Source organism: Labrus bergylta, chromosome 3, assembly GCF_963930695.1.
Source record: "Labrus bergylta chromosome 3, fLabBer1.1, whole genome shotgun sequence".
Classification (NCBI taxonomy): Eukaryota; Metazoa; Chordata; class Actinopteri; order Labriformes; family Labridae; genus Labrus; species Labrus bergylta.
The window spans coordinates 14,486,751-14,498,821 of NC_089197.1; the positions used below are offsets into that span (position 1 = coordinate 14,486,751).

The window sequence follows — 12,071 nt, forward strand, 5'->3', positions numbered from 1 at the left end:
TAGAATTATAAAAAAAAACAGTTACAAGTAAATCAAAATGATAAAAAACAGTTACAAGTAAAGGAGGTCGTCTCAAGTGCTCTCAGCCTGGATTTAAAAGCAATTGCAATTATTTTAACTGTATAAACACATTAAAGATTTGAATTCTCATTAGATGAAATAAAGATGTGCAATGTAGAAAAGTAGTTCCTCATTGTCTTAATTAATGACAAACGCTCCAAATGTAAATTATATTTTGTCATCTCTTTGATTATATGTATTACCAAACAGGATGCATTAACAATCAATGTTCACATAAATCTGTTTTATGCATTCCTGTCAACATGGTCAGTGCACGATGAAAGTTATAGAAAAGCGCAATCAACTGTGCTCAAGTTGACCCCTGTTAAAAAAAAGAACAAACATTTTGAATCATCACCTTTCTACAACTTCCCTTGAACTTAAACTTTTAACTACTTTTTGCAGAGCTTGTTTAGCTCGTCTACCCTCATCATTGTAGAATCCCACATAAACAAAATACACATGCTGTTGAAATGCAGGAAGAACCTGTAACACTGTGTTTGTTGAGAACAGAAATGCAGAACAGCTTAAATATTATATCTATTTCTCGTAGCTTAACCCATCTCAGGGTTGAAAAACAATCATTTTTAATCTGAGAGCATCCCAAGAAAATGAATGCATGTCCTAACTTTTAAACCAGGTAATAAGATAGCAGCCACTTTTCACTTGTTTAAGGTTTGCTCTAATGTGTACTTTTTTTATATATCTGATCACATCCACCCTGAGTTCAAATGTCATATTAACGTTTGGTTTCCTGATGATGCAGTGAGGAGAATCCGTGCACAGAAACTTCAGAAAATGGAAAACTGTTTCACCTTTGAGTGAATTTATTTTGAATGGAGTCATTTTTTCCTTTTTATATGTTTGCTGTTTACTAAATTGAAAAACGAGCTTGAAGAACAAAACCCATTATTCACATCATAACAAATGATTGACCTCTATATAATTCAGTCTCTTCTTGGAATACTGACGTTTAAGCGTTTTCCTGGTAATTTCTTTAGCGTCAATCCAGCCACATCACATGCTGTCTTTAACAAAATATGTGTGACAAACATTGTTTATCTTTTAATGCTCAATGGTGCATGAGAAAACACTCACAGGGGTGGTATAATAAAACTTGAATACTTTTGTAAGCATTAAACATCAAAAAATCCCCTTCAATTCAGCTGCACTTTCAGTCTATAAATCTGGACATCTCCTGGACAGTGAACAGCACTGAACATAAACCAAAGTAAGAATGAAATCAAACATAATCTTTTAATACTGGTTTCAGCAATATACACTGAAAAATAAATATTTGGCCAAAGAGGGTACTAAAATGAAAGTTAATATTCAATTTGAGAAAACGTAATAACAGTGAAATATCTTTGAAAATTATTGTTAACAAGAACATTTTGTAAGTTCTAATACAAATAAAGAGGTTTGCTATGTGCAGAGATCACAGCATTATAAATATGTGGAATCAATTGTGTATTTTGTCTTTTTTTGTCATATAGAAACACAATAAAAACATAAAGTAAGATTTGAATTCAGACAAAAGAAGACTAAACACAACATTTTGACTGCACATGGGAATCTTTGTCTTGCTGTAAATTGAGACCAAAAGAGAAAACATGACAAACGCAGCCAGCAGATGGCAGTCATGAGTTTCTGATAACTTTGATTGAACGATAAGTGCAGGACAAAATGTGCAGAAAACACTTAACTAAACAAACTTTTCAGTTTTGTTTCAAATGTACAACATTAAGAGAAATGCTGTATTCAACTCAGCACTTCTCAGCTCATAGCTCTTGTGCTTCACCAAACATTATCCAGAAACTGCATCACACGGCCAGATTGGAGAGTAGATTTCTTGAATTTACTGCGAGCAGACTGCAGTCATGCAGAAAATCTGGCATTCATGGAAATACAATCAGATTAAACATGAAGAATGAAGGGTGACACAAATGTGACTGTTTGAAAGTCTGAGGTGAAATGTGATGATGTTACAAGTAAGAGTGGGGAAAAATCAGAGCAGAACACAGTGTACAGTCAGAGAAGTAAGATCACAGAGTCACATCTGACAGCTTCATGAGACATTCATATGTGGGACTGTGCAATATTTGTTGTGCACATGATTCACCACATTGTCAGGTTCATGTCAGGAAACACAGGGACACAATCTCTACCTATATATGTGAGCTAACTAATGATGTGTTTAAAAACTAATTGACGCACACCCATTATGGCTGAACGTGTGAGACATAATAATGATGTGTGTTTGTGTGCACACTGATCAGGACATTCATCTATCACAATCACTTCACACTGATATGTGAATATGAAAAAGAACAAGGCCATGTTACCGCAAAATCAATGTCTGCGGCTGCCAAATACAGAAAACAAATGTTTTGGAAAGTTTCACTCCATAAAGACTCTCCATCTTGTGTGTCATTATTACGTCAGAAACAACAGCATTGTGTTGATTTTCACTATCTGTGTCTAATGAGACGTTTTGTTGCATAACACGAGGGCCAGTAGATTCTTCCAAAGGGTATTTCCACATCAAACCATATTATTAACTAATTAATTATGAACCCATTTAATACATTACATTTTTTTTTTACATTATGTTATACTTGTTCTTCACTTGACTTCAGAGATAATCAAAGTACTTTTTTCCTTACATCTGATAATATCTTTAAACTTAACATTTTAAAAACAAACATTTGATGATGTTATATGTCACAATAATTGATTTAGATTTCAATCTATCTGCTCCTACACTGCGCTGTATAACATCTGCTTGCACAGTTCTTAGTTTCAGTTCCCAGATATATAACTCTGCTATGTCATTATTCTTAAAAATATATATAATGTGCCAGTGAAGTTGTGGTGATGATACTTCAATTGAGCCCAGTGCTTTGCTCTGCCCCGCAGAGGGATGGGAAATATTAACATTGAGAATGTACAATATTTTGCAAAGGGGTGCTAAATCTCCTGACTTTATAGCTTGATCTGCAGACAGTGGATTATTGACTATTCATAATGTATTGATATTTTATTGAGGTTGTTTTTTGTATTGTTTTGTACTGTTTGTTCTCCCCACTCCCCAGCACCTCATTTCATTGTACAGCTGTGCAAGGACAATACAGGCGTTCTGATTGTGACAAGATTTCAAATTAACAATTTTTTAAGTTCAAGTTAATTATATGAGTATTTCATATTGGAACTTATGTGATATATTTAAGTATTCCTTAGTATCCTCAAACAGAAGTAGATTATCTCTCTCTTACTATACTGTTCCTGAGTGCTGTAGCAATTAATTTGGTCTTTGATATTTATGTATCTTTTCGGCTTTTGGCACCATTAGACATAATTATGCCACCAATCTTGTAACTGATGTATTGCATTCAAATATTGAGTTATAGAGGAAAACTGGTCACGCTGAGTATTCCTCAAATCAGGCGATATTGTTTAAAGTGCCTTTGTGAGCAGTGTAAGTGTAAAGCAGATGTGAAGTAAATGATCACATCTTGGAGACAACAAAATAAGTGATTCACAGTAAAGGTCTTCTGCCACTAATTTAATAATTGTGTGAAAACATGATAAGGTATCTGTACTACACTCTCATAGCCATGAATTTCTCTGTGTGACATTTAAAGGTGATGATAATGCTGTAAAGTCACATGCTGGTCAAATGAGAGAGACTTGAGAGAGTTTTGGTGTGAAATCAGAGAAGTGCATTCATCTAAGCTTGACACCATTGAAAGATTTTCACAGGATTCTGCCCATGAATACAAAAGTGTTTGTGCAATTTGGTGGAGCAGATTTCAGGAAAATCTGGAAAATCTCATCTTACAAATTGGCAGAGGAAAGCTGCACCAAACTATGAATAGAAATCTTAATAGCTGAACTGAATGCCACACTTGGCGACTTTGTCTTCATAGTTGAGGTTCTCGAGGGTGTAAACCCCAACATAAGTAATATTTTGGTGCAACCTCAGGAAACTGTGTCATGGAGTTGGTTGGGACGTTTCAAAACAAAACAGAGGTCAGCTGCAGGATGATGAAATTAACACCACAGCAATGTCTGTGAGTGAGAAGACTATGCTGTTTGTTCTGTTTGTATGTTTTGTCCCTGCTCAGACCCTGTGAGGGCAGAGCGCAGGCAATCTTATCTTCTTTATAGTGAGAAGTGTCTCATAACACTGGAGCGATAACAATGCAGCCATGAAAACATGAGACTCTGACAGGTCATCTGCACTATTCTCACAACACCAAGATGGCCTATAATTAACATGTGCATGTTAAGGTCCAAGTAGTAAAATGCCTCGCCTCCTATAGATTAGATAAGAGTACTATGTCACCAACAAGTGAACTGCATAATATTGATTATTATTTCGGTTTTTGGCAACCCTGTCATGAGTATTTACTTATTTTCAGTGTGTTTTTCCTTCTCTGTGGGGATTTTATGTAATTTCTATTTGGACATTGGACTATGATCTGCCTCTCTTTTTTCTCAAATAATAATCAATGGCATCCGTTCATTCAACAAAGATTGTTATTAAGTAGAACTTGAGGAAAAGTAAAACCAACACAATTTAAAAACACTTGTAAAAAAAAAACAGACGTCCCAAAGCAGAGGTAAAGATGTAAAGAATCGATGTCTGAGGATAACTTTGAATATTTGTCTATTGTTATTTTTACTTTTTCTCTGCTTTTTATCTATTTGATGTAAAGCACTTTGGTCAATTCTGTTGTTTTTAAATGTGATCTATGAATAAAGTTGGATTGGATTGGATTGGAAGAGAATTAGTTTTGTGTAAATGTAAGCGTTCTAATGTAGTATAATATTTAGCTGAAAAGCAAAATCCAAGTATATTTCATTTTGTTAGTATACATCATTTAAAAATAACAACGTGGTACAAACCTTATATGCAACAAAACAGTACACACTGAATAACCACATCTCATTCTGCAGTGGGATCTTAGCTAATAGCAGACTGAAGATGTTTGTATAGTAAATTGAAGAACATCCAGCAAATCATAAAGGAAAGTGTTGGGAAAACATTTTTCATAAAAGCAATAGTGGAAAAATAATGTTATAATAACGGGTTGTGCATTAATGTCTAATTACACTTCACAAGATAGCCTTTATATAAGTATTCATTACTGAAAGTGGCCCCTGTGAAGAGATTAATCCCACTCATCTGGAGCTAATCTTATATATCGCATAATTGTTTTAAGTAAAGCCAATCAAATGTTGTAACATTAAAAAGCAATACCTACAAGTGGAACTATGAACAATCGTTAAATTACACAACATTCATGTAAAGAGAAGAAATGAAGCTTAGTACAACAAGTTCTTTTTTTTTTCCCCATGTTTTATTTTTTTTAATATTTAAATTACATCATGAGGGTTTGAGTGTAGCATAGAGGAAGGCAGAGTGGGTGAGAGGGCAGAGGGATGCGGTGGGCGGGATTTGCGGTGACTCTCGCTCGTGATTGGTGCATCTGGATTCTCGAGGTGTTTAAATAGCCAATCACGGCGCTTAGTCTGCAGTATGTGTAGTAGCAGCAGCGAGCAGCCGGTTCTTTCTCGGTGGAACATCGCGACCGAGCGACACCTCCGTCTCTGCGACTCAGCCCTTACTCACTTAACTCAAGTGCCATGGAGGAATCGAGTAGTTGACGTTTTCTTTTGTAACCTTCTCTTTTTAAGCTTTCTTCCCGTCTGATCAACTCAGATCCCGAACCGGTTTTTGTTAACGTTTTTTTTTTTTGGACCTCTCCGTGACACTACATCTGCAACCATCCGAAATCATGAAGTACATCATCGGCATCGGCGGGTGAGTGCTGCTGAATGGATGAATGAATTAATGAATGAATGAATGGGAAGCTAAGCTAGCTGGGCGGCTAACCGGAGCTGCTGCTAGGCCCGACACACGTGGAGACAGAGGGCGGTCGTGACATCCGCTAAAATTGTCGAGTCGGCTTTTTGTAACCTTTTTCAGAAGCCAAAATGTCAAGTTTTCGTTGAATATGTTTGTGTAAACACTCAAACCATCTCTGGAAAGTGTTATAAGTGTTAAAAAGCGTGTAATAGTGATAAGTAAACCCACCACATGCCCGGTTGACGCACCCTAATGTAGACATCCTGAAAACCAACCAAAACGGAGACATTTTCAAAAAACGATGCAAATGTTGTTGTTTACTTATTTTTAAATGTGCAATTTTGCCAAATACCTGTGTTAAAATCTTCTATTAAAATATCATGTGCTATTACATATATTAATGTGTAACTTGACCGCCAAAAGTGTGTCCACATGTAATGTATTGCCATACACTGGGGTTTATCATTCACTACACGACTCTTGTGTCCTACATTAAAGGTTGCCTCATTCATAGTTTATTGCTTTGTTTCCTGCAGTGTAACCAATGGAGGGAAAACCACCCTCACCAACAGACTGATCAAGAACCTGCCCAACTGCTGTGTTGTCCATCAGGATGACTTCTTCAAGGTGAGCCGCATACACACACACCTCTACTTTTTAATATTGTGATGTAGTAAACCTAAAGGGATTGCTCTGAGTAACACATGTTAAAGCGGGTGTTTACACTTTGCTGCCTGTGCTACAAGTGTGTTTAAAAACACGTATCAGAGCCTTCCATATAGCAGCAGAGTGTAGTGGTATGTACCTTGGTACATCTTATCAATGTATGTTTCAGCCCCAAGATCAGATTGAAGTTGGTGAAGATGGCTTTAAGCAGTACGATGGTAAGCCTGGGTTTTTAATGAAGGTGTGTGTGTGTGTGTGTGTCTGTCTGTTTGTGTGTTGTGTGTTTGCTCTTGCTGTATTGTTTAATTTCCAATCTGCATGCCATATAATCAAGTTCAAACACTAAACATGTGTTTCTTAATTGCTCTTTGCAATTTTCTATACGCTTCTTTTTCCTGCCTTGCCCCCCCCCCCCCCCTCCCCTGTTATGCTCTCCAGTCATCACTGCTTTGGACATGGACGCCATGATGAGTACAATCTACGCATGGCTGGAGAACCCGGTGAAGTTTGAGAAGTCTCATGGCGTTAACAACACCCTGGATACTGAGATCGTCCCAAAGTCTGACAATAAGGAGGAGGAGACTCACATCCTTATTGTCGAGGGCTTTCTGCTTTACACCTACGAGTAAGAATGATTGCTCACAACATTTCTGTGTGGTCGTAATTGTAAACAAGTATTTCCAGTAAACGTTGATTTGCCCCCCCCCCCCTCCCCGCAGACCGTTGATCGACGCGCTAAACCAACGTTACTTTATTTCCATCCCGTACGAAGAATGCAAAAAGAGGAGGTGGTAAGTGATCGATTGTTACACCTTTCTTCTTTCCTCTGTAGTCTAGTTGTTGTTTATTACCTTTTTTGTAATTGCTGTGCCACTCTGCAGCTCTAGGAACTACACTGTGCCAGACCCCCCCGGCCTGTTCGATGGCCACGTCTGGCCCATGTATTTGAAACACAAGAACATCATGGAGGCAAATGTTGACGTCTGTAAGTCTCATTTTTCAGTTCTTGTTTTTACTTGGTTTCCTTCCCAAAGTTACAAGTTTCTCTTCATGATCAAGTGTTTTATTTGCCCTTTCAGTGCAGCTAGATGGAACTAAGTCGAAGGAACAGTTGTTCAACTGCGTCTACGGCCAGATCCTGAATAACATCCAGAAGTCACAATAAAAACAAAGGTACACAAACGGTCTGACTTTGCTGCTACAAAATCTCTCCATCAAGCCAAAGGCAAGTTTCTAAACTGGTTTGCTCTTTCTGTTGCAGGTCCAACGATCGGCTAAAAGGAGCATATACTCAGCCTGCGAGCAGAAGACCACCTTGCCTTACGTTCCTACCTGGCAGCTCATACAGCTGCCTGCAACAAATAATTTTGTAAATGTTTTTAACTGGCGGCATCCAATGCTGGCATGATTTTATATCACCTATATTTATTGCTTTGTTACAGCCTACACTCGGAAGTGATAATGGATATGTTCAGAGGATGGTTGCACTTAGTTGCTTGAGTCAATAAATGAGCCTCCTGCCAGTCCTTTTGTTATTGTGATTATTTCAAAGAGATTCTGCCCTTTTCTCTAACACTGAAGGTAGTAAACGCAGCAATATCTATGTATGGGCTTCACTTGCTGTCCTTGATAATGTTACGTTTAGTCCCAGTGAGCAGACGGCTTTTGCTATCTCGCTCCCAGGCAGCAGTTGGGTTTTGGTGATAAGTTGTATCACGAGGTTAGACCTCACGTTCAGAGCGTGAGCCTTATCCTTATTCAGACACTCGCGTGCTATTTCCCTGGAAGTGTTACGTTCAAATCAAACATACACCGCCCACTTTCAGATACAACACTTGATATAATAGTGTATATCATGCTCATAAGTCAAAGTACCGGTAATTGCATGATATCCTACATGTAAGAATATAAAGTGTTATATTTGACCTGTGTAAAATACAGTGAACTATACATAAACTTTGTTTTAAGTAGTCTTAAAAATAATTGAAAGCCTCCTGTTTAGTTTGTTTGGGTACATTGATACTGTAATAAAAGGCTAAACTATCAAGTTTGTTGGCAGAAACCTAGCATCACTTCACTGGATGCAAGCCAAGCAGACCTTCCCTTGGAGAAAGTGGTAAAAAGAAATATGCTGGGTGACCAATTTTCAACCCTGCACCAGGCTTCTTCGGAGAATGTCTTTCGAAGCAGATTTATTTGAAAAAGCTGCTTATTCCCAGTTTCAATAAATAAGCTCAACCTTTGTTAGACTGCCCACAAAGCTGTGGTAACAATTGTGGTTGTAGAATATGTTAATACTGCAAAGCATACATATTTACCACTGTAAAGCGTCCTTGGGTTCCTTTGAAAGGCGCTATATAAATCCAAGTTATTATTATATAAAATCTCTATGTATTTGTATATACCAATGGATTTATGTGTCTATACACACAAGTGGTTCACAGCTGGTATAGCCTCTTGTGGTTGCTTAGCGCCCCTCTTGTGCGGTGGCTTTCGACCTCAGGGCAGGCGGCCTGCATTCGGAAGCTGACTTTCGACTGTCCTTTGTCCTGTCTCTCCAGTAAAGACACCAAGAGCCAGAAGAAGTGACATTGTGATACTTTTTTCCAGCCATACACTTGCGACCCGGTGAAAACGGCTCTGCGACCCACTTTTGGGTCCTGACCCACAAGTTGAGAACCACTGATGTACAGTAGATCAATGTGACATAATGAGCGTCTGTGTGTCATGTATTCAGCTGCACTGGTGGAGAAAGTTTCTAAATGTAACATGACTCTTAACCAGCCACAGTGCAGTTATGTAACAACACAATAATGCATTAAGAGGTTATGGGTGTTTGATGGAAAAATACAGAAGAAATGTAAAGACAAGACAAATCGAGACAAAGTCTGAATCTATTTGAGTCATGGCTGTGCTGGGCCCCTCTGAGGGAGTGAAATCGTTTTTCACACTTCCTTTCTACACTTCGGAAAAAGCACACATTATGTAACGTTACTATAGACATGTATGGAAGTAGGTCAGAGCTGTGTGGAAGTTAGAGGGAAAAAAAACTCTGGCCTGAACTGGCCTATATGTGACAAGTTGTTCTGTGACACTTAGACGTCCGGCACAAGTTTCCTTTCTCTTGTGTAATAACGTCACATCTTAAATTACCAGTTGCTGCCTGTTATGTAATAACCGAAGTAAAGAAAAATCCATCTGCTGGTTTTTTCGACTTGCAATGAAACAAGCGAGCTTTTTAAAACAATCTCTGTTTTATTTTTAGATCTGATGCCTGAATTATTTTTCCATTTAATAGTCACTTTTTTTGCCACAGCTGGATGTGTCACTGGAATAAAAAATAAGCCTGAATGTTGATATTACGCTGCATGCAGGACAAATGGAGGTCTGACTAATACAAAGACACGTGTTGGATTATTCAGAGAGCACAAAGCCGCTCCTGTGGGTTTCTCTGTGTCCAGACAGACAGCAGGATTGACACACCTGCATCTCTGCAGCAACGCCACACACACACACACATACACACAGGTGGTGAACATCTGTCTTATAAAGGCTGTTTTGTTTCAGATTGTGACTTACAAAGCAGATAGTTTGGGTTGATTTCGTCATATTAATGCATTTCTATGGCCTGAAATGACTTCTCTGCATTTCCTCCGCCCATTCCCTTTTTTGATACATTTCAAATATCTGCTGTTTGTGTCCTCACACACATGAATGTTCACATCTGTGTGAACTTCTGGCTTTTCTGGTGTGGCCTGTGATTATTGACAAGAGGTTTCATTCATTCTCCGACTCTTTCACAAAACCAAAGACAAAAACAATACGTGGTTTATATGATTTGAACTTTAGAATATAGTTTTAAACTCAAGTTATATGTTGTTAATAAGATGTTGTGTGGACTTAGTTTGACTTCAGTACTTCTGTACTTACAAATATAGAGGAAGTGGGGGAGAGAGAGCTAGTGAGTGGGAGATCCTGTTACGGTCCCATTCATCGTTTGGAATTTACTGCAGCATAGTTTAGTGTCAGACGGAAAGCAAACATCAACATACTGCATATCATTTGTCTACAATGCAATCTTTTTAACGTGCACATCTTTTCAAAAGTTGTATTTTCTTTTCTTTGTTAGCGAAGTCATGAGTAGATTTTCAGCTTCTCAGTGTTCTCCGTGCAGATTCTTGCATAAAACTAAGTACTCTGTGTCCTAACGTCCTCAAATGGCTCACCTTTTTTCAGAGCAACTCCTTACTTCGATGCCAGAAACCATTTTGAGCTGGTGTTCATTTCCTCAGATGGCATCTAACTCATTTTAAAACGGGTGTTACTTCACAGCGTGCACTAGCGGGCCGGTCTAGACGTAAATGTGAGAGATAAGCAGTTATGTAACCTTGACTGCTGCTGGCAAGGCCCCCCTTTGGAAAAAAAAAAAGGAAAGACTGTTTCATTGTGGACAAAGGCAGGGCTGCTGAAGACCCACAGACCTCTACCCTTCTGTTACACTTAGCTTTCTGTGGCTTCTATTTCTAAGCACAGAAATGCATTGTTTTCTGCACAGTCAGCCAAAAAAAGTTTAAATATAAAAGCAATATGCTTGAATAGTATTTTCAGAAAAAGTTTTTTTTTTGTTGCATAAACTAGGTCACAGTGAACTCATTGTCCACAGAACCAATATCTCATGGGCCAATAGCACCATGGTGATAGAAGACATCGTCCACTGACACCCGTACCGCCTCTGGACTGCAGCGAACCCTGCAGTTTTCTAAACCACACCGACAACCACACTATGAGGGCTCCAGTTCTGGCTCTTTCTGGATTTGTTTGTGTACATGAGTGTGTGTGTGTGTGTGCCTTGTGTCTGTGTTTCAACCGTCTACTCACACACACACCTCTCCACACACAGTGCATCCAAAAAGCAGAGGAGGAAGCAACAGTCTGCTGTGGTTGACTCAAATAGAGCACATAAACAACACCGTAAATCCTCCCTTCAGACCTCTAACTCCATACAGTTAAGGTTTGGATTATCACATCTCCACCTCACACAGGTCAGACAGGACATGGCCGTGAAACCGCTAACCATCCCTGACCGTGGAGGTGACTGCAACTCTGTGGCCGGCTGTCTGAAAACAGCTTCTTTGTCCTCACAGTGTTGCAATGCCTCCTTTATCATATGTCCCCCTTTTCTTCTGTAACCCAACAAAAGAAAACAACAAGGAAAGATGGGCTGTATTTATTTAAACGAAGCATCCTTTAGTACCTGTTTGCCTGAATTAGGTAAAGCTCCTTTAAGGAGTATTTCACTGGTTATGCAACAGACTGAAGTTAATACAAATGTCTCTTTATGGAACTACAAAAGCCATCAAAACCATCAAAGACATGATTGACTATTTCTATATTGTTATTATTGATGCCGAAGGGAGGTTGCAGACAACGGGATTAACCTAATTCTGAAGAAATAGTCTTTATTTGACAT

At 38.5% G+C, this 12,071-nt stretch overlaps 1 protein-coding gene across 2 annotated transcripts; it reads left to right on the forward strand.

The window, feature by feature from the left end:
• The first annotated feature begins 5,605 nt into the window (after window positions 1–5,605).
• mibp2 (muscle-specific beta 1 integrin binding protein 2) lies at window positions 5,606–8,124 on the forward strand. 2 transcript variants are annotated; one of them, XM_020641165.3, is made up of 8 exons: window positions 5,607–5,890; window positions 6,472–6,562; window positions 6,771–6,819; window positions 7,040–7,226; window positions 7,321–7,392; window positions 7,483–7,586; window positions 7,681–7,774; window positions 7,863–8,124. In XM_020641165.3, exons 1-7 carry the CDS (start codon window positions 5,865–5,867, stop codon window positions 7,764–7,766), a joined length of 615 nt encoding a protein of 204 aa, XP_020496821.1. In that variant the 5' UTR covers window positions 5,607–5,864; the 3' UTR covers window positions 7,767–7,774; window positions 7,863–8,124. The 2 variants fall into 2 exon arrangements, with proteins under 2 accessions (XP_065808848.1, XP_020496821.1); XM_065952776.1 differs by lacking the exon at window positions 6,771–6,819 and having other exon boundaries at window positions 5,606–5,890.
• The last annotated feature ends 3,947 nt before the right edge of the window (window positions 8,125–12,071 follow it).